General features: G+C 49.8%; 2 protein-coding genes across 7 annotated transcripts in view; one reads left to right on the top strand and one right to left on the bottom strand.

The window, feature by feature from the left end:
• Nucleotides 1–27,040, top strand: part of TP63 (tumor protein p63) — a gene marked incomplete at its 3' end in the record, with an annotated part of 142,229 nt that overhangs the window by 13,913 nt on the left and 101,276 nt on the right. For 4 of the 6 annotated variants that reach the window (XM_081329461.1, XM_081329456.1, XM_081329458.1 and 1 more), the window contains exon 1: nt 14,926–15,101. The exons of the other annotated variants lie outside the window; for them this stretch is intronic. In XM_081329461.1, the coding sequence (XP_081185587.1) occupies nt 15,060–15,101 (42 nt within the window). In that variant the 5' untranslated portion in view covers nt 14,926–15,059. Of the gene's footprint in view, nt 1–14,925; nt 15,102–27,040 lie in introns of those variants that run through there. 6 annotated transcript variants of the gene reach the window in all.
• Nucleotides 1–27,040, bottom strand: part of LOC308669294 (uncharacterized protein) — a gene marked incomplete at its 5' end in the record, with an annotated part of 121,967 nt that overhangs the window by 81,110 nt on the left and 13,817 nt on the right. The gene's annotated exons all lie outside the window — the stretch shown is intronic.

The following is a 27,040-nucleotide window of genomic DNA, read 5'->3' as shown; positions in this document are numbered from 1 at the left end:
GCGAGATCTTTTTTTTTCCCCGCGAGAAGTTGAAATGGATTGAACCTTTTTTTTTTCACACAGCGGTGGAGGCCTAAAGCGAAAAGGTTTTATAAAACCTATTTGAAGGCCTAGGACTGGGGCGACAGTGCGTGTGCCCACAGAGAGGACTCTGTGTGCCTCCTGTGGCACCCGTGCCACAGATTCGCCACCATGGCTATACGGATTCCTGCCGTTGTAACTTAGAACGGTCACTAAACAAACTCTTGTAAGTTGAGGACTAGTTGTACGTTCTCCCGAAAAGTCTTGGGATAGCTGAAGGGGTAAAGGAAGATGTTTCCCAAGGAAAGTAGCTGTTTGCGGGTGCAGGATTTTGCAACCTGGACTTGCTCCCAGGTGCCCCCTCCTTCCTGCCCTCCCCTTTTTCTGCGATCCGGAAGGGCCACCCCCGTCATGTTGCAAGGAAGGTGGGACGGAGAAAGTTTCCCTGCACAACGCACAACATCACAACACGTGTTCCTGGCTGGGAAGCGGCAGCTCCAGTCTCCTCAAAGTTTGGTGTAAACATTTAATTAAAAAGGATTTTGATCTGGGCGCCAGAAGCGTTTGGGCTCCTTGGCCCCTGGGGTTGGCAGCTGAGCCAAGGAGAAAGGGCGGTTGCGACAACAACAGGCCTGGTTGGGCTTTGGTCGCTCTGACAGCCCTTCGCTTCCCAGCGTTGGAGGCTCGAGGTGGATGATGGTCTTGGGAATCCTCCCAGGCACCCCTGCGAAGCTCTTTGGCTGAGACGGGTTTGCTTGCTCAGTGGCGCTGTGCGTGGTAGGTGCCCATTGGGCACTTGGGTCTAGTTACAGGGGTGGGCCACCTTGGCTCTTTTATGACTCATGGACTTCAACTCCCAGAATTCCTGAGCCAGCCATGCAGAGGGGAAAGGGAGAGGTTTCCAAGCTGAGCCATACTGGCTCAGGAATTCTGGGAGTTGAAGTCCACGAGTCATGAAAGGGCCAAGGTTGCCTACCCCTGGTCTAGTGGTTAAGGCACTGGGTTGGAAAGTGGGAGACGGGGAGTTCTAGTCCCGCCTTAGGCATGAAAGCTAGCTGGGTGACTTTGGGCCAATCACTAGGAGATGGTGAGTTCTAGTCCCGCCTTAGGCACGAAAGCCGGCTGGGTGACTTTGGGCCAATCACCAGGAGATGGTGAGTTCTAGTCCCGCCTTAGGCATGAAAGCCGGCTGGGTGACTTTGGGCCAATTGCCAGGAGACGGTGAGTTCTAGTCACGCCTTAGGCACGAAAGCTGGCTGGGTGACTTTGTGCCAATCACCAGCAGACAGTGAGTTCTAGTCCTGCCTTAGGCATGAAAGCTGGCTGGGTGACTTTGTGCCAATCACCAGGAGACGGTGAATTCTAGTCCTGCCTTAGGCATGAAACCTGGCTGGGTGACTTTGTGCCAATCACCAGGAGACGGTGAGTTCTAGTCCTGTCTTAGGCATGAAACCTGGCTGGGTGACTTTGGGCCAATCACCAGGAGACGGTGAGTTCTAGTCCTGCCTTAGGCATGAAACCTGGCTGGGTGACTTTGGGCCAATCACCAGGAGACGGTGAGTTCTAGTCCCGCCTTAGAAAGAAAGGTGTGTTGCACATGTTTGCCATCTTGAGTTATTTGTAAAATTAATATAAGGTGACATACAAATAAAATAAATGTAAAATATAATATAATATAAAATACATAATATCAATAAAGTGTAAATTAAAATAGAATATAAAATATATTGGGTGGGCTGCCAGGCTGGCCCTTGGTTGTGTCAATCCATATAGGGGTCCTCAACCTTGGCCACTTTAAGACTTGTGGACTTCAACTCTCAGAATTCCTCAGCAAAGCTGAGGAGTTGAAGTCCCCAAATCATGAAGGGGCCATAGTTCCCCCACGCTGGCTGAGGAATTCTGGGAGTTGAAGTCTGCCAGTCATGAAGGGGCCATAGTTCCCCCACGCTGGCTGAGGAATTCTGGGAGTTGAAGTCTGCAAGTCATGAAGGGGCCATAGTTCCCCCACGCTGGCTGAGGAATTCTGGGAGTTGAAGTCCACGAGTCATCAAAGGGCCATAGTTCCCCCACGCTGGTTCAGGAATTCTGGGAGTTGAAGCCCGCAAGTCATGAAGGGGCCATAGTTCCCCCACGCTGGCTGAGGAATTCTGGGAGTTGAAGTCCACAAGTTATGAAGGGGCCATAATTCCCCCGCACTGGCTGAGGAATTCTGGGAGTTGAAGTCCGCAAGTCATGAAGGGGCCATAGTTCCCCCACGCTGGCTGAGGAATTCTGGGAGTTGAAGTCCACAAGTCATGAAGGGGCCATAGTTCCCCCACGCTGGCTGAGGAATTCTGGGAGTTGAAGTCCGCAAGTCATGAAGGGGCCATAGTTCCCCCACGCTGGCTGAGGAATTCTGGGAGTTGAAGTCCGCGAGTCATGAAGGGGCCATAGTTCCCCCACGCTGGCTGAGGAATTCTGGGAGTTGAAGTCTGCCAGTCATGAAGGGGCCATAGTTCCCCCACGCTGGCTGAGGAATTCTGGGAGTTGAAGTCTGCCAGTCATGAAGGGGCCATAGTTCCCCCACGCTGGCTGAGGAATTCTGGGAGTTGAAGTCTGCCAGTCATGAAGGGGCCATACTTCCCCCACGCTGGCTGAGGAATTCTGGGAGTTGAAGTCCCCAAGTCATGAAGGGGCCACAGTTCCCCCACGCTGGCTGAGGAATTCTGGGAGTTGAAATCCCCAAGTCATGAAGGGGCCAAGGTTGAGGAGCCCTGATTAAGTGGGTCTTTAATTGTGGTGTAAAGCTGGCCTTCTGCTTCCGTTTCTTCTCCTGCGAGGCGCCGAACTATGTTGGGTGGGTCTCCTGGGAGGGTCTTGAGCCGAGAGGGCTTTGCAACCAATGGGAGATCAAGTGCATCTAGTTCTCACTTAGTGACTGTTCATAGTAACAGCGACACTGAAAAAGGTTCCTCAGGACCGTTCTTCACCTTTAATGACCATTGCAGCCGCCTCGTGGTCACGTGATCAAAATCCGGTTGCTGGGCAACTGACTCGCTTTTATGATGCTTGGCGTGTCCTGGGGTCACGTGACCATCCCGTTGCAAAAGCCTTTGAATTTCAAGGCCAGGACCGCCAGGATGTTGCAACGGCCGTCAGTGTGAAAAATGGCCCTGAGTCTCTCTTTGTTTTCAACGCCATTGTAATGTCGGTCACTAAGCAAAACCGCTGTAAGTCGAGGGCTGCCTGCACAACTTAATTCAGCAAGAGCCTGCCGTGAATCGAAGACACATGGGAAAACGCATAGGATGAGTGCAGGAAACCCTGTGTGTGTGTGTAAGTGTGCAACTAATAATAATTGTGCTGAGTTCGAGGGACGCCCTGTTGCAAGGCGAGGAGGGGTTTTTCCTCCTGCGAGGGAGCGAGGTTTTCCTTCTGGGAAAGGGCGGAGACGATTTGCATGCCACAAGCCAGCATTGCGTCATCATCCTGCGATGCAGCCTGGGGTTCCCTGCAGAGATTCGGGGACTTCATTTTCCCGGATTCCAAATTTGGGGAAGGCGGTTTGAGCACCTGGGGGCGGGAATCTGATTTGTGTGTGCGATTGTGGGTGGGTGTTTTCCCCTTTTCCCGGCACCTCCTTCATGTGTGCGTAGACAGGATTGTCTCCAGGGGAGGAAAATGGAGAGACGGGGATTTCACCAAGCAGGGATGCTGGCTTGCTGGTATGCAGGTCGTCCTCCCTTTTCAACTGTTTCATTTAGCGACGGTTCGAAGTCACAGTGGCACTGAAAAAAAAGGACTCGTGATTGTTTTTCACACTTAACCACCATTGCAGCATCCCCAGGGTTATGTGATTTACACTCGGAAACTGACTCACATTTATGACCGTCGCAGTGTCCCGGGGTCACATGATCCTCCTTTGTGACCTTCTGACGGGGAAGCCGGACACCCTTAACGACCGTGGCAAGAAAAGCCATAAAAAGGGGCACAAAATCCACTTAACAAATTTCTCACCTAACAACATAAATGTGGGGCTCTGTTGTCGTAAGTTGAGGACTACCTGTACAAAGGAAGGGTTTTTGAGAGGGGGGCTTGGAAAATGTTGGAGGGAGGAGAGGAGGTGGCGGCCAAAACTGCCTTCCCCTCCCACCCCCACCCCCAAATCTGAGTTCACACATTGCCCTAAACAGAGATGGGTTTAACTCTTGCTTGAATGCAGCATGCTGGGCGGGAGGTTCGTCTTATGCCAAGCCATGAATCCTTGTTTGCAAATTGCAGATGTAAATTTCATCCCCCTGTCCCTGCTATCTTAGCTTTCGTTTATTTATATCTCTCCTTTCTCATGTATAAACAACTCAAGGTGGCAAATGCATCCAACACACCTTCCTTCCTCCTATTTTTTCCACAACAATCCTGTGAGGTGGATTGGGCTGAGAGAGGTGGAGGGGACTGGCCCAAAGACACCCAATTGGCTTTCATGCCTAAGGCGGGACTAGAACTCACTGTCTCCTGGTGATTGGCCCAAAGTCACCCAGCTAGCTTTCATGCCTAAGGCGGGACTAGAAATCACCGTCTCCTGGTGATTGGCCCAAAGTCACCCAACCGGCTTTCATGCCTGAGGCGGGACTAGAACTCCCCGTGTCCTGGTGATTGGCCCAAAGTCACCTAGCTGGTTTTCATGCCTAAGGCGGGACTAGAACTCACCGTCTCCTGGTGATTGGCCCAAAGTCACCCAGCCGGCTTTCATGCCTGAGGTGGGACTAGAACTCACTGTCTCCTGGTGATTGGCCCAAAGTCACCCAGCCGGCTTTCATGCCTAAGGCAGGACTAGAACTCCCTGTGTCCTGGTGATTGGCCCAAAGTCACCTAGCTGTTTTTCATGCCTAAGGTGGGACTAGAACTCACCGTCTCCTGGTGATTGGCCCAAAGTCACCCAGCCGGCTTTCATGCCTGAGGTGGGACTAGAACTCACTGTCTCCTGGTGATTGGCCCAAAGTCACCCAGCCGGCTTTCATGCCTAAGGCAGGACTAGAACTCCCTGTGTCCTGGTGATTGGCCCAAAGTCACCTAGCTGTTTTTCATGCCTAAGGTGGGACTAGAACTCACCGTCTCCTGGTGATTGGCCCAAAGTCACCCAGCCGGCTTTCATGCCTGAGGCGGGACTAGAACTCCCCGTCTCCTGGGGATTGGCCCAAAGTCACCCAGCCAGCTTTCATGCTTAAGGCGGGACTAGAACTCCCCGTCTCCTGGTGATTGGCCCAAAGTCACCCAGCCGGCTTTCATGCCTAAGGCGGGACTACAGTAGAACTCACCGACTCCTGGTGATTGGAACAATGCCACCCAGCCCAGGATCGTGCCTCTGAACCGAAAGTGCCTGTGGTCCTCAATTTACAACAATTAGTTTAATGACTGTTTGAAGTGAGAAGAGCTCTTGGGAAAAAGGACCAATGAACATTTTTCACGCTTAACCACCGTTGCAGCGTCCCACGGTCACCTGATCCCAAATTCAGATGCTTGGAAACTGGCGTGTACTTATGACAGTTGAAGCCTCCCTGGAGGGGTCACGTGATCCTCTTTGGCGACTTTCCGGCCAGCAAAGTTGATGGGGGGGAAGCCAGATTCGCTTAACGACCGTGTCACTAACTAAACCGCTGCAGTGATTCACTTAACAACCCTGGCAAGAAAGGTCGTAAAATGGGGCAAAATTCATTTAACAACTGTCTCGCTTAGCAACGGACATTTCCAGCTTCATTGTGGTCGTAAACCGAGGACTACCTGTGATCCTAACCCCCACCCCCGCGTGCAGTTGGGCACAGCAGCCAGAACCGTTGAGAGGAAGGAGGCGAGGCCGGCAAAGCCTCTCTCAAGTGTTTGAAATAGCTTTTTCTGACTAAGTGCTTTGTCTGAGAGTGTCTGGCCACGTGTTAAAAATTTCTAAAATTGTTAATATATCAATTGTGTGCTTCCTGTCGGCAATTTGCAAAGCACACACCTTGAGAAGAGAAAAAAAAATTGGCAGGAAAACAACGGGAGCTGCGTTTCCGGTTACTTCGGGTGAAAAAGCTGCATTCAGCATCCTGGGCTAGTCTTTCTCTCTCTCCTGTTTCCTTAAAAATACGTGGAATAATGAAAGCGATCAGGTTTTAAAAGAAAAATTTTAAGAGCCTTCCCGGTCAGAGAGATAGACGGAGGTTTGAGCTGTTCAGTTCCCCATCATTCCCATTAGCCATCATTGTTGGTTTATATTATTGTTATTGCTGTTGTCGATGCTTCGTCGCTGGAGGCTTTCAAGAAGAGACTGGGCTGCCATCTGTCAGAAATGGTGTAGGGATTCCTGTTTGGGCAGGGGGTTGGACTAGATGACCTACAAGGTCCCTTCCAACTCTGTTATTCTATTACAATGCTGGCATTTTATGATGATGATGGTGGACCGCATGGTTAGCCAGAAGCTTAAGATCGGATTTGGCATTGTTTTGAGTAAACCGGCCTTTTGTAATTGACTGATAGGGATTTGGTCAATGCCCATGCTTGTTATTTTGATTTCTTGCACAGTCAGCCAGATGCTCAGGTTGAATTTAGCATTTTTGTCCACCTCTTCAGTCCTTCTCAATGACCCAGATGTTGTTCGATGGTGTTCACGCTCTCCTAGCAGGATTTAAGCTGTTCCAAGTGAAGCTGCCATTTGCAATTGACTGATGGAGATGTTGACAATGCCAGTGGTGGCTATTGTTATGGATCGTCGCACAGTTAGCCAGATGTTTAGACTGGGTTTGGCGTTTTTATCTCAAGTCCTCCCTAAGGACCTGGGAGAGGCAGATGTGGATGTGTTGTAATTCTTGTCGCAGGATTTAAGCGGTTCCAAGCGAAGCTGCCTTTTGCAATTGACTGATAGGGATTTTGTCAATGCCTATGGTGTTCAAATGGTTATTGTTGGCGTTGGTCATATAGTCAGCCAGTAGTTTAGTCTGGATTTGGCCTTTTGGCACACTTATGGAGTCCTTCCCAAGGATGTGGATGTTTGATGGGTGTTGTCCAGTCTCGTGGCAGGATTTAAGCTGTTCCAAGTCTTTTGCAACTGACTGATGATTTTTGTCAATGCCGATGGTTATTATTATGGTTCACACAGTCAGCCAGATCTTCAGACTGAATTTGGCATTTTTATCCATCTGTTGAGTCCTTCCCAAGGACCTGGATCAGGCATATGTTGAGGGTTGGTCGTGTTGGCGACTGTTGAGGTCTTCTAGTCCAGCCCCCTGCTTAAGCAAAAAGACCCCTCTACCATTTCAGACAAGTGACTGTCTGGCCTCTTCTTAAAAACCTCCAGGGATGTAGTGCCCACGATTTCTGGTGGCAAGCTGTTCCACTGGTTAATTGTTCTCCCTGTTAGGAAGTTTCTCCTTAATTCCAGGTTGCCTTTCTCCTTGGTAAGTTTCCAACCATTGTTTCTCGTCCTGACCTCTGGTGCTTTGGAGAATAACGTGACCCCCTCTTCTTTGGGGCAGCCCCTCAAATATTGGAATACTGCTATCATGTCTCCCCTATTTCTTCTTTTCTTTAGATTAGCCAAACCCAGTTCCTGCAACCGTTCTTCCAGGCCTTTAAATCATCTCTGTTGCTTTTCTTTGCACTTTTTCCCAGAGTCTCAACATCTTTTTTGTAATGTGGTATAGAATATAAATATAACCAACATTCTATTAATATTTGATTATTTGAAAGTGGGGGTTAATCCTGCCTTTGAGAGCAGATGGAGAAATTAGAGCGAAGCTATTATCTTGGAAAGATTCATCGAACAAGCCAAAATGAAGTTAGCCAGATCCCGGTTGGAGCAAAAAAATAAATAAAAGAAATGTCCCATGATTCTTGCTAGAGCTCTTGAATCAAGACTGTAATACCTGAAACAGCCATTAGGGGGCAGTGAAGAGGTTCAGAACTATTGAACTTTGGCACCTTCTCCTGGTCACCCAGAGTCTTGCGGCCCAGATTGCAAAGGCCGGTTCCCGTTTCTGGCTAAACTGAGTCGCAAAGTCTCGGATCAGAAGTCCAAATGGGTGCAATTTTCATCATGTGACCCTGACGAGGCCGCATCGGTTGTAAGTGCGAGGACTGGTCGTAAATCACATTTTTGAGTGCCGTTGTAACTTCAAACGGTCACTGAACTGTTCTAAGTCAAGGACTAGCCGTATTGAGTTAAAAAGCTTCTAGAGCTTTGTAAAACTTCTCCGTCTGATCTTGATTACGATTATCGGCCAGCATAAAAAGTGTGGAATACAAGCCGTAAGTCATTTTAAAAGCTAAAAAAAGTATAAAGTACGGCTTACAGCTGTTCATTTAGCATCTCTTCCAACTGACAAGCAGCCCTGGGGGAAAAAAAGTGACTTTGGACCGTTTTTCACACTTAGCGACCGTCGCAGCATCCCCACGGGTCACGTGATCAAAATTCAGAGGCTCGGCAACTGGCATGTATTTGTGACGGTTGCCAAGTCTCCTGGGGTCACGTGACCCCCTTTTGCAAGGGGGGGGAAAGCAAAGTCAACGGGGGGGGAGGGGGTGAAAGCCGGATTCACTTAATAACTTCACAGCGGCAGTGATTTTCGCTTCATGACTGTGACGAGAGAGGTTGCAGAACGGGCCGGGGGGGGAGGGCAAAACTCACTCAGCAGCCGTCTCGCTTAGCCGCCAAACCCGTGGTCGTAAGTCGAGGACTCTGTACAGAAGCAAGGAGTAAGTTTGAAAAGCTTAAAAAAAGGGGGGATATCAAGTGCACCCCCTTTTACAACAACCAAAGGAAAATCCCATTTTTGCAGGCTGGCGTCTTCCCATGGCAGCTGTGTTTTTCCAGCCCCCCCCCCCCCGAGAGGATCGCCTCGTCTCCCCCCCCAAATAAAAAATGCCGAGGAGGAGGAGGAGGAGGAGGAGAGCGTCTGGGCCATCAAGATAAGGGGGACATTCTTGAGTGAGCTCACCTTTTGACCAGCTGCTCCCGCTGACCTTCCAGGCGCTCCGGCCAAGCGCCCGGGCCAAAGGGCAGCAGGTGACCTGGCTCCAGGGCGGGAGCGGCTTCCTGCTCTGGCCCGGGACCCCCACCCGGCTTGTCTTCTGCTCCGCAGGACCCTCGGCCTGGATAGCCAGCCAGCTGGCCGGCGGTGCGAGGGTCCTGGGCCCGGCCGGGAGGGGCTGGCTGGACACTGGGGTGCTTGCATGCCACCTTCCGCGGCGAGGGGGGCCTCGCCAGGCTTGGCCCCGGCCTTATTTGGGGAGGGGGCGCAGGTGTAGGGCAGTAAAGAGTGGACACTGGGGGTCCGGCCAGCTAATGGGAGGGGGGGGCGGTGGTAGCTTGGCCCATCCAATAGCCAGCAAAGTGAGACCCTCCTTTGCATCGCTCGGAGCCCCTCCATTCTGGGCCCATTGGGTTTTACTCACCATTTACTCTCGGTGGGTAATGACGCCGTTTCTCCTCCTCCTGCTCCTCCTTTGCCACCACCATCCTTTCTCCTCCTCCTCTTTTTCTCTTCTCCTTCTTCTTTCTTCCCTCCTCCTCCTCTTCTCCTTCTTCTTTTCTCTCCTCCTCCTTCTCTTCTTTTTCTTCTTCTTCTTTCTCTCCTTCTCTTGCTCTCCTCCCTCCTTCTTCTCTTTTTCTTTTCTTCCTCTTCTCCTCCTCCTCCTCCTTCCCCTTCTCTTTCTTTTCCTCTCCTCCTTCTCTTGCTCTTATCCTTCCCTTTCTTCTGTTTTTTTTCCTCCTTCCGCCTTCTCCTCTTTCTCTTCTCCTCCTCCTCCTCCTCTCCTCCCCTTCTTCTCCTTTCTCTCCTCTTTCGTCTCCTTCTCTTCTTTCTCTTCTTCTAATTCTTCTCTTTCTCTTCTTCCTCTCTTTCTTTTCCTCCCCCTCCCCCTCCCCTCCCCCTCCCCCCCCAGACGAGCAAAGTCAATGGGGAAGCCAGATTCACTTAACAGCCCTGTTATTAACTGAACAACTGCGGCAATTCACTTAATAATTGTGACAAGAAAAGTCACAAAACTCACTTTAACAATAGTCTCGCTTGGCAACAGAAATGTTGGGCTCAGTTGGGGTCATAAGTCAAGAATAAATACATGTGATAAATACATGGGAAACGTAAAAATGGTGCATGGATGTTAGTCGAGGCCGGGCAGAGATTAAAATCTTAATTTTTGTATACTGTTTTCATGTTTTAACATTTTATTGTACTTTGGATAGATAGATAGATAGATAGATAGATAGATAGATAGATAGATAGATAGATAGATGGATGTAGTATTAATAGACAATAGATAGATTAGATAGATGATAGATAGATACTGTATAGTATTAATAGATGATAGATTAGATAGATAGATAGATGATAGATAGATTAGATAGATGTATTAATAGGTAATAGATAGATAGATTAGATAGATGATAGATAGATACTGTATAGTATTAATAGATGATAGATTAGATAGATAGATGATAGATAGATTAGATAGATAGATTAGATAGATGATAGATAGATTAGATAGATGTAGTATTAATAGACAATAGATAGATAGATTAGATAGATGATAGATAGATAGATAGATGATAGATAGATAGATTAGATAGATGTAGTATTAATAGATGATAGATAGATTAGATAGATGATAGATAGATACTGTATAGTATTAATAGATGATAGATTAGATAGATAGATAGATGATAGATAGATTAGATAGATTAGATAGATGATAGATTAGATAGATGTAGTATTAATAGACGATAGATTAGATAGATGATAGATAGATACTGTATAGTATTAATAGATGATAGATAGATTAGATAGATAGATAGATAGGATAGATGATAGATGTAGTATTAAGAGGTGATAGATTAGATAGATGATGGAAGGACGGATGGACAGGCCTTCTATAGGATGGGGAGGCCTCTGGGTCAGGGGGGTGGGCAGGGGGCCGCTGTGTTCCTCCTGCCTCCACCAAATGGGAGCCTGTGATTGGACAAACTCACCCAGGCTGCCTTTTATGAGAGAGGGGCCCCCCCACGCTCCCTCTTGCCCCAGGACCCTCAATCCAAGAATTTGGGGAACACACACACACACACACACACACACACACACACACACTTTCTTGCTTAGGATCAGCCAGCCTGTTGTGAGAGAGTTGTGTGTCGGCTTCGGGTGGGAGCTTGCCTCCACGGGTGGCTGGATCCCGACGCCCTTGCAGTGTCACCCCGTCTTCTCCGCTTGGGGTCCCCAAGGGAAGGGGAGGGGGCCTCCCTCTCCCCAACTCTCCAGCTCTGGGCTGGGTGGACGTGGGCATTTCCCTGCTTCTAGAGAGTGCCATGGGAATTCCCCCCCCCCCTTGGGAGCTGGGAAGGGACCCATCCGGAAGGGAGCTGAGCTGGACGAAGTCGAGAGGAGACGGAGGAATTCCAGCTTCCTTGCTCACTGCTTGCACAACGTTGCTACAACAACTCTTACTAATGCCTGCAGGGAGGGGCGCCTTCCAGGGACGCGTGGGGTCCCCTCCCATCTCAGACAGACAGTCCTCGGCTTAATGGCCACATTGGAGGCCGGCACTTCTGTTGCTAAGCGAGTGAATTTTTGCCCCATTTGACCACCTTCCCGGCCACAGTTCATGGCTTAAGCGAAATCGCTGCCGTCGTTAAGTTTGTAACATGGTCGTTAAGCGAATCCGGCTCCCCTCGTTGACTTTGCTTGTCAGAAGGTCGCAAAAGGGGAATCACGTGACACATCCCCCCCCGGGACACACTGCGACCGTCGTAAGTACGAGTCACTTGCGGAGCGTCTGAATTTTGATCACGTGGGAATGCTCAAGTGTGAAAAATGGTTAGAAGTCACTTTTTTCAGTGCTGTTGTAACTTTGAACAGTCACTAAATGAGCTGTTGTAAGCCGAGGACTTGTCTGCTCCAGGGAAATCGCTACCAAACAAATAAATAAAAATATGATGTATCTTCTGTGGCTCATTGAGTGTGACTTGGAAAATTTCGTTCTTTCTCAACCTGGCAGATTGCTGAAAGCTAAGCCCTGGTTAGTGTTTGGAAAGGAGACCACCAAGAGATCACGGGGCACGTGGGAAAAAGGCTGTGGCCAACTACTTTGATGTGGTGGCCATCAGAGATAAATAGATGTGTTCCTAACATCGCTGGGTGTCCGTCTCGCCTGTGCAGAGGCTGGGTTTCCAGCCCTGAAGGATGGTTTGGCTTTTGAGGGACGCTCCAGTCTTAGAAACCAGGTTAATACTGAGTGGCTTAGCTGAGGTGGCCGGTATAGGAATGTGATAGGTTGGTAGGTGGGTGGATGGATGAATGGATGGATGTATTGATTAAAACTGATAGGTAGGTAGGTAGGTAGGTAGCTGGTAGGGAGATAGATGATAGATATAAATAGATTAGATAGATTAGATTAGATAGATATAGAAATAAATAGATATAAATAGAGATATAGAACATAGAGATAAAGATAGATAAGAGATAGAGGTAGAGATATAGAGATAGAGATAGATAGGTAGATAGATAGATAAAAATAGATTAAAATAGGTAGCTATCTATCATCTATCTATTTATATGTATCATCTATCTACCTAGCAGCTACCTAGCAGCTATCTATTAAGATAGATATAAAGGTAAAGGTTCCCCTGCACATGCGTGCTAGTCGTTTCCGACTCTAGGGGCCGGTGCTCATCTCCGTTTCAAAGCCGAAGAGCCAGCGCTTATCCGAGGACGTCTCCGTGGTCACGTGGCCGGCATGACTAGACGCCAAAGGCGCACGGAACGCTGTTACCTTCCCACCGGAGTGGTCCCTATTTTTTACCTGCTTTCGAACTGCTAGGTTGGCAGAAGCTGGGACGAGTAACAGGCGCTCACTCTGCTACGCGGCACTCGGGATTCGACCCGCCAAACTGCCGACCTTCTGATCGACAGGCTCAGCGTCCTAACCCACTAAGCCACCACGTCCCTATTAAGATAGATAGATAGATATAAATAGATAAATAAATAGATAACCTACAAGGTCCCTTCCAACATTATTATTATGATTATGATTGTTGTAGTTGTTATTACTATTATTATTATATAAAATAAATAAGTGCCTGTGCAGAAAAGTAGAAATGCAATACAGGCCCTCCTTGATTTACAACAATTCACTTAGTGACCGTTCAGAGTTACAGCAGCATTATAAAAAAAGTGACTCATGGCCATTTTTCACACTTACGACCGTTGCAGCCTCCCCATAGTCATGTGATTTACATTCAGCTATCCGACAACTGACTCATTTTTATGATGGTCGCAGCCTCGGGGGGGGTGTGTGTGTCACATGACCCCACCTTTTACAACTTTCTGACCCACAAAGTCAAATCCAGATTCACTTAACAACCGTGCTACTGACTTCACCTCTGCAGTGATTCACTTAACGACTGTGGGAAGGAACGCCTCGCTTAGCAACAGAAATGTTGGGCTCCATTGAGGCCGTACGTTGAGGACCTGCCTGTAAATAAATAAACGATTGTGCAGAAAGCTAGAAATGCCGTAAATAAATGAAGCGCCTGTAAGCCAAATTAGGAATTGGACGAATAAATAAGCTGCCTGTGCGCGGAACTGGAATGTAACAAATAAGGAGGTGGCTGTGCACAAAACTAAAGATGTCATCAATCAGTCAGTCAATCAATCAATCAATCAATCAATCAATCAATCAATCAATCAATCAATCCCTTTCCAAAATAAGGAAATGCCTGTGTTTAAAACTGGAAATCGAATAAATAAATAAGGCAATGCTGTCCCCATCCAGACCGCCGATGCCTGGGCCTAAAACCAGGCCCGGTCCCCAAATGAGGCCCGGGCCCAAAACGAGGCCCGGTCCTAAAACAAGGCCCAGGCCTGCTTCAAGCTGGCCGACGGTCACTGGGCCAAAGAATATTCACCCCCCCCGAATGTTTAAAAGGATCGAATCCCCCTTACTCCCCCCCTTCCAGCAGCTGATATTTAGCAATACTCTGCCTTGGGGGGGGAGCAGGGGGGGTGTCCTTTGCAGAGCTGCAAGTCTCATCCAGACCCTTAGCATCTACGCCCAAAAAAGTTCAACCGGGTGGGTGCTTTTTTTCACCCCAAGGTAGGAGCAAAGTTTATGAAATGCAGCGTAAGAATAACTTTACAAAACAAGTTATTTGAAAAAAATAACGGCTTGGCTCTGGAAGTTGTGGGTGCTGCATCACTGGAGGCTTTCAAGAAGAGCCTGGACAGCCGCTTGTCTGAAACGGCATAGAGTCTCCTCCTTGAGCAGTGGGTTGGACTAGATGGCCTCCAAGGTCCCTTCCAATTCTTCTGTTAGTTGTGGGTGCTCCATCACTGGAGTTTTTCAAGAAGAGATTGGACAGCCATTTGTCCCAAATGACAGAGGGCCTCCTGCTTGAGCAGCGGGCTGGACTAGAAGACCTCCGAGGCCCCTTTCCCGCTCTGTTATTCTGCCAAGCTCGCATTGCAGGCTGCACCGAGGCTGCAGGCTCCTTCTTCGCCTAAGGCCTTGAAAGGCTCTGCTGGGAGGGGCAGTCATACCCCCCACACACACCCCTGGTCTGTCCCCCCCCTCCCTTTTGCCCCTTCCCCGTGCTCTGCCCTGGCGGTGGGCGCGCAGCACACGGCCGGCCCACGGTGGTGGCTGCTGCCGCCGCTGCTCTGGCGTGTGCCTCCCTCCTTCCCTCCTTCCGAGATGGGCGATAAGGATTCCTTTAACCACTTAATGAGCTGGGAGCCAGGAGGAGGCCTCCTCCCAGCGGAGGAGTCCAGGTGCGCCGGAGTTTTGACAGGTAGAGCCAAGCGGGCCCGCCCTGCCCCCCTCCTCGCCGAGGGACAGGTATATAAGGGAATCCGCAGGGACGGCGAGAGGCGCACTCCGTCTTCCAAGCTTCTCCGTGGCATCGCCCGCTTTTGGGTGTCTGGTTGGGTTTTGTTCTTCCTCCCAGGGTCTCTTGGGGGTGGGGGGTGGGCCTGGTGGGACGGAGATCCATCCTGGAGCCGGAAGAGAGGACAGCAGCCCTGCTCAACCTCACTGCTAACATGTTGTACCTGGAGAATAACGCCCAGACCCAGTACAATGAGGTAAGGCGTTCTTGTGGGAACCCTAACACTTGTTTTTTTTTCCCCGTCGCTTCCAAAGGAGACCCCCAAATTTGTCTCTTCCGCAGGCCTTCCTTCTGCCCCCGGCCTCTTCCTTAATCTGGCTTCAAAAAACCTACTTGCTTCCTACTTTTCCGCTCGCTTTAAAGGAGACACCCCCCCCCAACTCCGATGCCTCCGAAGCTGCTTCCCCCCAAAGTTCCTTTGCGCACTTTTCCGCTCACTTTAAAGGAGACCCCCCCCTCCCCTGAACTCGATTCCTCCAGGCTTGCTTCTTTCCTGGATCACCCCCACTTAGGAGGGCCAAATTACCTCCAAAATTGCCCTTCACCCCCCCCACCCCCCTTCTTCTCTTTTTCCGCGCTCTCCAAAGGAGACCCCAAATGTACTCCCTTCGAAGGCGCTTCTGTCCTCGGCCTCCCCATTGATCCGAACCGAATCGGCTCTGAAATTTCCTTTATGCCTCTCACTTTTGCGCTCTCTCTAAAGGGAGAACCACCACCGCCCCACCGCCCCAAAAAAATCTTGACCCCCGCCAAAGCGGCTTGATACGGACTAAGTTGTGTTCAGGCTTTGTTCTTGTCCTGTGGTTGTGCATGACACCCTGGCCGTGATTTGTCATCTGCCCTGATTTCTTCGCGGAATAACAGTCTGGCTGGGGAAAGGTAGACTTTTTTGATTTTTTAAATTTTTTAAAAAAAACCCACCCTCAATGCAAACACTTCTCGCTTTCCAGAAACGAGTCACTTTTGTCTGTGTTGACTGTAAACCATTGTAATTTTTTTTTCCCCGGGCGGTGTGTGTGTGTGGGGAAAAAAAGTAACGCATAGCTTTGGTGGAGAGGCGCATCCCGAAGGAACGTGTGCCGCTTCGGAATAAAAAAAAAACAATGCTCCAAAACTTTGGATGGAAACGAAGTTTGAAATGGAGCGGATGGAGCTGGCTTTGCGCAAACCCGCTTGGTTTTTCTCCATCCGAACGGGGAATTTTCTCTCCGACTCTTGTCAACAAACCGTGTCTCGAATTGGACTGAGGTTGGTGTCGGTGTGCATATATATATAGCATCGCTTGAATTCCCAAAGGGGCTGGTTTTGGCCCAGGTGCAAAAGAGCTGGTTTTCTGGGGAAGGGCTTAAGGCTTGGACCGATGCAGACTTGGGGGCCTCTTGTGTGGCCCTTGCAGAAAAGCCCCCCCCCCTTTGGTGCAGGCTGGACCTCCTGTCCGAGAATCGAGATACCGTCCCTAAAAGCCTTGATTTCTTTCCTCAAATCCTCGGTTTCTTGCAAAGGGCTGGCCTCAATGGCTGATTCCCCCTCCTGCAGCGAACCCCATATTTGGAAACGTGGCAAAGGGGCGCCTGTGATCCTCGCTGGGGGTGTCTTGAAGGAAGAGCAACACTCAACCCTAAGGTTCTTTTTTCGAAAGACGCCTTTGGAAACCTTAACCTTTGGGGACACCCGTGACCTGGAGGACTTGAGAATCTCCGTACACACTCGATCCCGGTCAACTGCACCGCTTGCTAAATTTTCCAAGTTTTGTGCAGATTGCATCGGACTGGACAGTGGCATCCGAGGATTGACCCAATCCAGGCTTCATTTGGAGGTGATTTCCACGTTCAGCGTGGCCCGTTCGTAAAATGGAGGTGTCGTGGCACGGCCCGATGCTGCCCAACTGGGAGCAGGCCCGGGTGGCGCAGCGTTCATTTTGGGGGCCCGGGGGGAATCCTGCAGACACGGTTGGCCTTGAGGGATCTGGTTGGTCGTGAGGGATCTCCTCCCCAGAGGCAAACGGAGCCTGACTGCTTATATCTCCTGGATCTTCAGCTGTGGTTTTTGTTCACCATTTTTTGCTGTCTGCTTAAATGGGTTCCCCCCTCCTCCTCCTCCTCCTCCTCCCTGGCCTGGGTGAAAGGAATCCCGCTGAAAGTGATCTAGCCGATCGTCTTTCCGACTGGAGGCAGGTTTGCTATTTCTCCCTGGGCGTCTTCACCTGCCCGGCTTGACAGCTCGCTCATTCGCACACTTTAAAGGTTGCAGACCTCACAACGGCCCACCTTGGGAAATCTGGAGGCTTCCTTTCAACGCTGCTTGTGTGTTTGTGTCTTCTCAGCCTCTCTACAGTCAGTCTCCCGACTTCCCCTGCCGGAGATTTTTTTTTTCCCCTTTTTTTTTTTAAAAAAAAAGACAACTCGGTTCATTTTCCTCCCCGCCCCCCCTCTTGTGTTTAATTATCCATAATTAAACAAGAAAAGCTGTTTGGCGGATTTAAGAAAATTATACGGCGGAGAGAACGGTGGAGCACGGCGCTATTTTCACACGGCTCGGGCCCGGACACCTTGTTCTTTGCAAGGTGGGGGGGGGGACGGGAAAAGCATAATTCCGGACCTCTGGCATCGCTCCAGCATCTCTGAACGTGGGGGGAGAGGGGGGGCAGATGCCCCACCGGCAGGGTTTCCCCCCCCCTCACCTCCCCAAGACGTTTCCGGCTATTTGGATCCAGCCTGCTTCCCAAAGACCCACCAAGACATATATATATATTTTTTTTAAAAAGTCCCATTTTTGCACGTTGGAGGCTGGTGGCTCATTTTTGGAGAAATCCAAGTTCTTGGCCCCTTTTTGGATTTGAGAGGAACGGAGAGGTGGAGAGCCAGTCAAGGCACGCTGCAGCCTTCTTTGGAAGAAGTTTCTTTCCTATTTTTTTTTTTTTTTGCAATGTGGCAGAGAAAAGGAGGTGGGAGGCGCATGGTTCCCCCCCACCTCCTCCTCATCCCTCAATTTCTTTTTCACAACGCGCTGCGCTGCTTTTCGTTTCTACATTTCTCTCCTCCAAAGCGCCTGGCTCGTCTCCCTTGCCAGCCAGCTTGTGCAAAGCCTTTCTGGAAATTTCTCCCTGCAACCCGGGTCTCCTGAATGTCTTGAACCCGAGCCGTGCCCAGGAGCCGGCCTGGGGCTGCGTTTGGCTTCCCTGACCTGGCTTGACGTCAGGATGGGCGACGAGAGGCAGACGGTGGCTCTCCTCCCGTTCCTGACTCACCCACCCACCCACCCCCGGCGCATCGCGTCAGCTCTCCGAGGGCAGCCACCCGACAAAGGGGGAACCGTGGGGCGTGGGCCGCTGAACTGGGTGACCCCACCGAGACGTGGCAGGGGCGGTTAGGCAAAGCAGCCGGTGCTGAGTCAGCTGTTTGGACAGGATGCCTGGTGGTGGCGCATGGAAACATGCCTGGCGCATCGGGTTTTTTTTTTCGTGGCATCAGTGCCCTGCAGATTTTACTCTGGACTCCCCAAGAGGGATTTTTGCAAACGGGTTCAAAGTTGCACAGTCAGAGCAGGAGGGAAGGTCCTGCGCGCGTAATGCAATGCTACAGGCGGTCCTCGACTTACGACTGTTCGTTTAGTGGCCGTTCGAAGTTACAACAGCACTGAGAAAAGTGGACATCCCCACAGTCTTCAAAATTCAGACCCCGGGCCACTGGCCTGAATTTACGACGGTTGCAACGTCCCGGCGGATGGTGCGTGATCCTCCTTTTGCGGCCTTCTGACAGGTCAAGGTCAAGGGGGAAGTCGGATTCATCGAACGACGGTGTGACTCCTCACTGGCGGTGCTTCACTTTGAAACGTCGGCAAGAAAGGTCATAAAGCAGTTCAAAAACTCGCCGAGCCGCCGTCTCGCTTAGCAGTGGAAATTTTGGGCTACGTCATAAGTTGAGGACTTAACCTGTATTTGAGCATTTGGGGAAGAGACGACAAATTTTTTTTTTAAATGCACCCCAGTCTGCTCGCTCCCCATTTTCTCTGGCCCAGAAATCAAACCAACCTGCCGTTTTCAGGTGTCACATCTGCATATTTGATCTGCAGACTTTACGGCCTCAATTTGAGCCCAGAATTTAATGTGGATAAGTGAGAAATTTGTCCAGTGAATTTTGCCCCATTTGACAACTTTTCTGGCCACAGTTCAGTTAGTAACACCGTTGTTTAAGTGAATCCGGATTCCCCATTGTCCGAAGTTCGCAAAAGGGGATCATGTGACTCTGGGACAGTGAGGCCGTCATAACTACGAGTCAGTTTGCAAAAGGGGATCTTGTGACCATGGGACGCTGCGACCGTCACAACTGTGAATCAATTTGCAGAAGGGGATGAAGTGACCCTGGGACACTGCGGCCGTCATAACTGTGAGTCGGTTCGCAAAAGGAGATGATGTGACCCTGGGACACTGCGACCGTCGTAACTACGAGTAAGTTGTCGAAAGGGACCACATGACCCCCCCGGGAGGCTGCGACCGTCATTACTATGAGTCAGTTCGCAAAAGGGGACCATGTGACCCAGGGACACTGCGACCGTCATAAATACGAGTCAGTTGCCAAGCATCCGAATGTAAATCACGTGACCCTGGGGCGTGCTGCAACGGTCGTAAGTGTGGAGAAACGGTCATGAGTCAGCTTTTTTCAGTGCCATCGTCCTGTTGCTTCGCCACTAAATGAACGGCTGTAAATGGAGGACTTCCTGCATTCTGCTTCCTATCTGTGAAAGGGTCCGAATTTGCCAAAAAAAAAAAGGTGCCTTCAGTTTGGATCCTGCTGACTTCGCCTACTTTTGTTCTTTTTCTTAGCAACCTCACTGAAGTGCTTTCCTTGCCCAGTCTACTACCCGGGGGGTTTCCTTGTGGCCTCCCATCCATGGGTTAAGCACAGAGCAGCCGTCCACAGGTGGGAGAGGCTGCCCCTTGGAATAGGCAAAGGGAAATATGGCAGACCCTTTGCCAAAGACTGGCCTGTTGGCCTAGGCCAGGGGTAGGCAACCTTGGCTCTTTTATGATGCGTGGACTTCAACTCCCAGAATTCCTGAGCCAGCGTGGGGGAAACTATGGCCCCCTTGATGACTTCTGGACTTCAACTCCCAGAATTCCTCAGCCAGCATGGTGGAAACTATGGCCCCCTTGATGACTTCTGGACTTCAACTCCCAGAATTCCTGAGCCAGCGTGGGGGAACTATGGCCCCTTCATGACTCGTGGACTTCAACTCCCAGAATTCCTCAGCCAGCATGGCTCAGCTGGGAAACCTCTCCCTTTCCCCTCAGCGTGGCTGGCTCAGGAATTCTGGGAGTTGACGAGTCATGAAAGAGCCAAGGTTGCCTAGGCCTGTATTTCTCGACCTTGGCCACTCAGAGATGGCTGGACTTCAACTCCCAGAATTCCCCAGCCTGCCAAGTGGGCAGAGTTGATCCCAGGTGCCCTTCTCGCCATCTTGCTGGAGTGCTTGGCGGCCTCGCTCATGCCCCGTGCAGAACGCGGTGGGAATTCAAGCTTTGCGCCCTGCTCCTGCCAGAGGCAAGGTTGCGCCATGTTCTCTGCGCAAGGTTGCATAATTCCACCGTTGGCACTGAGAACATGTCAGAGCCGCGCCTAGGGAACCGTAGCAGCTGTTTGGGAAAACCCTGGGAATATTGCAGTCCTCAGAGGTAGGCCTGGATTTACGAGCACAACCCAGCCCCGTATTCCCGTCGTTAAGTGGGGTTTTGCTCCGTTTTACGACCTCTCTTGCCGCAGTGGTTAAGTTTGTTAAGTTGGTAGCACGGTTGTGAAGTGAATTTGGCTTCCCCTTTTGATTTTGCTGGTCAGACGGTCGTAAAAGGGGAATAGAAAGGAATAACAGAGTTGGAAGGGGCCTTGGAGGTCTTCTAGTCCAGCCCCCTGCTCAGGCAGGAAGCCCTGTATCACGTGTGTTCGTGTTATCTCTTCCTGGATTGTGAGACATGGATTTGCTTCCAGGAAACTGCAAGTCTCATTAGTGCTAAGTCTCTTGTTGGGCATCCGATTGATTGATGGATTGTTTAGTTGGTTGACAGCCAAGTCACTGTTAATAGATTTTTCTCCAGGCGGCCTCTCTCCAACCTGGTCCTTCAGGTCTTCCAAGATGCATCCATCACCACCATCATCTCAGTCCATCTTTGTTGCCGATGGTCCTCTTCGCCTTCCACCTTTCCCAGCGTGAAGGACTTTTCAAAGGAGCTAGTCTTTGGATTGATTGACTGACTGACTGACTGATTGATTGATTGATTGACTGATTGATCAAGGCATCAAGTGCCATCAGGGTCAAAAGTCAGGGTCAACTTTTAGTGACTATATAGGCCTTCTCCTTAGTTGATCTGTCCCTAAGTTGATCTGTTCAACAGTATCTCCATCACCACCATAACTAGGTCCATCTTCTTTGCTGGTGGTGGCCCTCTTCTTCTCTCTCCTTCCATCTTTCCCAGCATGATGGACTTGGGTCCAAGGAGCTGGGTCTCTGCATTGATTGATTGATTGATTGATCGATCGATCAATGCATCACATGCCATCAGATCAGGATCAACTTTTAGTGACTACATGGATAGGTTTTCTCCATGGTTGATCTGTCCCTAAGCAGGTCCTTCAGGTCTTCCAAGGAGCTAGTGATGGTGATCCTCATCACCACCATAACTAGGTCCATCTTCTTTGCTGGTGGTGTCCTCTTCTTCTTCTCTCTCCTTCCATCTTTCCCAGCATGATGGACTTGGGTCCAAGGAGCTGGGTCTCTGCATTGATTGATTGATTGATTGATTGACTGACTGACTGACTGATCGATCAATGCATCATGTGCCATCATGTCAGAGTCAACTTTTACTGACTGCATGGATAGGCCTTCTCCACGGTTGACCTGTCCCTCAGCAGATCCTTCAGGTCTTCTAAGATGCATCCTTCACCACCATAACTGAGTCCATCTCCATTGCTGGTGGTGGTCCTCTTCTTCTCTCTCCTTCCACCTTCCCCACCATGATGGGCTTCTCAAAGGAGTGTGCTCTTTGCATTGATTGACTGATCAATCAATTGATTAGGTGGCATCAATGTTGTCTGTCAGCAACCATATAGATAGGTTTTCTCCCGAGAAGATCTGGTCCTTCATGTCCTTCAGTGGTGCACTCATTGCCACTGTAACTCAGTCCCTCCACCTTCCTGGTGGCCATCCTCTCCTCCTTTCTCCTTCCACCTTTCCCAACATCAGGGCCTTCTCCAGGAAGCTGGATCTTCCGTAAGGTGTCCAAAGTAGGAGAATTTGAGCCTGGTTATTTTGCCTTGAGTGAGGACTTTGATTGCTCAGTTCGACGACCCATTGGTTGTTTTGTTGGCTGTCCATGATCTTCTCAAGAGTCTTCCAGACACCAAAGTTCAAAGATCTCAATGTTCTTCCTCTCCTGCTTCTTCAAAGTCCCAACTCTGGCTTCCATAGATCGCCACAGGGAATACCGCATCCTGCACAATTTTGATCTTGCTGGGCAGAAATGCATCAGAACATCTGGAGAACATCTCCAAGGTTTTCATGGCTGCTCTACCAAGTCTGTTGCATACTGGTTTCTTTCCTGTGGGTGGTTGATCCTACAAGGCCACCACTTTGATAATCTGTGGCCACCATGTTGGACCTGCCCCAAAACATTGGGCTGGAATACTAAGATAGAGGATACGGTGTTGTGAGGACCCTGGTGGGATCTGGCTGTAGAGATCCTCAGTCATCCAGGTCACGCTTGTCCCAAAGGTGCTTTTTTCGGGAGGCAACTGGACTTCCTAGATTTTTTTCTTTGAAGACCTTTCGCTTCTCATCCCAGAAGCTTCCTCAGGTTCTGACTGAATGGTGGAGAAGGGAAAGATTTATACTCCTCGTAGACGGCTGGCCATTTGCCTTCTTTTAGGGGGTTGTTGAGGCTATTTAGAGGTTGACCTGTGTCCTCGGGGGGGGGCGGGGTTCACCTGAGCGGTGCAAATGGGTCTGGAGCCTCCTTGGCTGCAGGATGTTTTTCGGTCCCTTCACAGTTGAAGACGGGCACACGGGCTGTTTGGGAAAGAGTTTTGGGTTGTCTGCATCCCAAAATTCTTCCTGCAGTGTTTTTTGGAAATCCGTTCTCACTCCTGCACCCTTCGAAGGGCGCTCATCCCAAAGTGCCTGGCTAAATGTCTAGGGCAGGGCTGGGTCTTCAAACGTGGCCCTTTTATGACCGGTGGACTTCAACTCCCAGAATTCCTTAGCCAGCGTGGCACGCTGGCTGAGGAATTCTGGGAGTTGAAGTCCACCGGTCATAAAAGGGCCACGTTTGAAGACCCCTGACATAAACAATCATTTTCCCAGCCAAGCCCCCGACGTCTTATGTAGTCCATCTAAACAAAGTTCACTTTATTGTGGGAACCATCTGCTTCAAACCCACACCTGTTCTGGCGTCCTTGAAAGGGTTTCAGGCTCTGGGAGTTGAAGTCCAGAAGTCACAAAAGGGCCACATTTGAAGACCCCTGGTCAAGGGAGACATTTTGCCTTCAGAGAAAAAAAACACCAAGTGCCTCCTGAAAAAAAGAGCCCCTTTGGTCAGGTCTGGCATCCACAAATTTGAAGCTATGGTAGATGCCTCCAAGCTTGCTCTGTTCTCATCCTGCGCGGCGTTCCCCAACCTTTGGCCTTCCAGGGGTGTCCTTTCCCAGGCAAGGCCCGGAATTCTTAAACCAGGATTTGGTGAGGAATGTTGATTCAAGATGGCCGAGGGGGACGCCAAGTTAGAGAAGCGAGATCCTTCAATAGGGTCCCGTTTTTTCAGTTCTGTGTCACTCAACGCAGAAGAATTGTAAAAGGATGAATGGCTGGGACGCCCACGTCAATGGTTTTCCATTGGGAAAAGTAAAAAATATGGCAGATTTATACCCGGTTATACCTGCAGTTGTGAGGCAAGCTGGTTCTAGCACTGAAGAAGTTGGAGAAACAGAACAGAATAACAGCGTTGGAAGGGACCTCGGAGGCCATCTAGTCCAACCCTCTGCTCAAGCAGGAGTCCCTATCCCATTTCAGTGCAAAGTGGAAGTTTGCAGGGGAAGGTAATAAACCAGATAGGCTTGGAATAACCGTTTTTCAGTGTGCAAGAGGGCCAGGCATTTATTTAACCAGGTGGGCTGAGATTCTCCCTCCCTTGTTCCATGAGGTCTAGAAACCTGAAGAGATATACTTGGTTGTTGCTTACCTCCAACTTGCAGAGGGAACCTGCTCTTTCGAGCCACAGGAAGTCTTTGCATTGTTGATTAAATGTGCCGAGTGGGGGTCGGGCTGTGATTTGGGGGGTGCTTGAACGGGCTGCGCGGCCCCACATCGGGGCATTTGAGCCTCACATTTGCCGTCGAGAAAGGCCTGCATTAGGCAAGTCGGACGCATCAGGTCAGGCGTGGAAGCAAACTGGTGAGGCCACTAGCTGAGCTGTGCTGCGTGCGCCTAGTCCCTGTTGAGGAAGACTTGGGGAGATGCTGGAAGTTCCCGAATAGTCCTGAGCTGGAAGTGGGGCTGGGGGGCAAGCAGTAAACACCTACAGGCAGTCCTTGGATTCGTTTAGGGACCGAAGTTACAACAGCACTGGAAAAAGTGATGACTGGTCCTCGCACTTATGACCATTGCCGCATCCTCATAGTCGGTGATCAGAAATCAGGAGCTTGGCAGTCTTCCTTCCTCCTTTCCTTCCTTCCTTCCTTCCTTCCTTCCTTCCTTCCTTCCTTCCTTATTTCTTTCCTCTCTCCTCCCTCTCTCCCTCCTTCCCTCACCTACCTTTCCCTCCTTTCTTTCTTTTGCTTCCTTCCTTCCTTCCTTCCTTCCTTCCTTCCTTCCTTCCTTCCTTCCTTCCTTCCTTCCTTCCTTCCTTCCTTCCTTCCTTCCTTCCTTTCCCACCCTTCTGTACCCCCATTTACGACCTTCCCAGCTGGCTTTCAGCAAGCAAAGTCAATGGGGAAGCCAGTTCCACTTATCAACTGCAGTGATTCCCTTTAACGACCGTTTCGCAAGAAAGGTTGTAAACTGGGGCAGAGCTCTCTGAAAAATCTTTCCTCGCTCGGCAGCAGAAATTTTGGGCTCCCTTCTGCTTGTGAATCGGGCCTTACCTGTACGCCAAAAGACAAAAACACGCACTCTTTTTCTTCCCCCACCTCTGATCTCTGACATAGCTTTCTCCCTTTTTTTGCAAAAAAAAACCCCAACCCCCCCCCCAAAAAAAAACATTCTTGTCCTGCAAGGTTTAATCTCCCTTTATGGAGAGAGACAAGGTCACATCTTCTGCTTAGTGCAATTGCACAAAAGATCACTTTACTTATTATTATGATTTTTTTTAAAAAACACCCATCCAGGAAAATCATCTTTTATGCATTCCGAGCACTTAGTGTTGCATTCAGATTCGGGGCAGCGACTTGCCTTCCGACCACGTTCCTCCGGCTAGCAGAAAATAGGGTGGATTGGGCCCCTGGCCAGCCTTGACCCCTGGGCAGGTCTCTGAAGTCGGCCTTCACCTTCCCCAAAAACCCACCTCCGTCTGGGCAAGGACTGGAAAGAATAATCCTGTTTTTCCCACATGGCCTCTCTCCTGCCCGCGTAAACATCTGAATAAGCCCACTTTGCGGCCAGCTTGTTTGAAGAAGGAAAAACAACAACCCTGTTTGTTTTGCTTGGCTTTGTTTTTCCTTCCTGCTTCAACCCAGGGATGTCGTTGCGCCTGGCGCTCGACTGCTGGGAGGTTATTTTTGTTTAAATTAAATTCAGAATAGAGCTGAAAGGGACCTTGGAGGTCTTCTAGTCCACCCCCACCCCCCACCCCCGATCAAGCAGGAGACCTTACACCGGGGGTCTCCAAACATGGCCGCTTTAAGACTTGTGGATTTAATATTTGTATATTTTGATTGTTTTAATTTGGGCAATAATTTAATCCTTTTTTTAACTTTTGTACTTTTGTATTTTTATTCATATGCCCTGTTCACCGCCCTGAGTCCTTCGGGAGAAGGGCGGTATAAAAATTTAATAAACTTAAACTTAAACTTAATTCGCAGAATACCTCAGCCAGCCAAGTTTGGAGACCCCTACCCTCCATCATTCCGGACAAACGGCTGTCCAGTCTCTTCTTAAAAACCTCCAGTGATGGAGCCCCCACAACGTCTGGAGGGAAACCGTTCCGCTGGTTAATTGTTCTGCCAGGAAATTTCTCCTTGGTTCCAGGTTGTTCCTCTCCTTGATGAGTTTGCTAGTCAGGCTGCTAGTCCACAGGGCCGCCTTGTGCAGGGCTGAAAGAGCCCGCAAGACATCCATTGATAAAACAACCGTGACTTGCCAAAAAAAACCCGAAAGCGTGTAGCTTGACGAGATTTCAGATGCGAGGAAGTAGAATATGGACATTTATTTATACTATCCTCTTTTTTAGGGGATTTTAGATAAATTGCAGGATTTTTGGAAGGTAGGAACCGGTCTGAAATCATAGTGAGAAATGGGGAGATCTAAAAACAGAGTTATAATAATAATAAGTTGGAAGGGACCTTGGAGGTCATCTAGTCCAACCCCCTGCTAAGGCAGGAGAACCTATTCCATCTCAGACAACTGGCTGTCCAGTCTCCTCTTAAAACCCTCCAGTGATGGAGCACCCACGATTTCTGGTGGCAAGCAGTTCCACTGTTTTAATTGTCCTCACTGTCAGGAAGTTTCTCCTTAATTCCAGGTTGCTTCTCTCTTTGGTCAACCATTGTTTCTCGTCCTGCCCTTTGGTGCTTTGGAGAATAACGTGACCCCCGCCCCCTTCTTTGTGGCAGCTCCCCAAATACTGGAATGCTGCTATTATTTCTCCCCTACTTCTTCTTTTCTTTAGACTGGCCAAAGCCAAGTCCTGCAGCCGTTCTTTTTATATTTTAGTCTCCAGGCCTTGGATCATCTTAGTTGCTCTTCTCTGAACTTTTTCCAAACTCTCAACGTCTTTTTTGTGGTAGGGTGACCAAAATTGGCTGCAGTATTCCAGGTGTGGCCTCAGTAGGGCTTTATAAAGCGGTACTAATACCTTGCGTGATCTTGATTCTATGCCTCTGTTTACCCAGCCCAGGATTGTGTTAGCTTTTTTGGCTGCTGCCGCACACGGCTGGC

This window comes from Vipera berus, assembly GCF_964194415.1.
Source record: "Vipera berus genome assembly, chromosome: 5".
In the NCBI taxonomy this organism is placed as follows: Eukaryota; Metazoa; Chordata; class Lepidosauria; order Squamata; family Viperidae; genus Vipera; species Vipera berus.
This window is presented reverse-complemented; position numbering and strand designations above follow the sequence as displayed.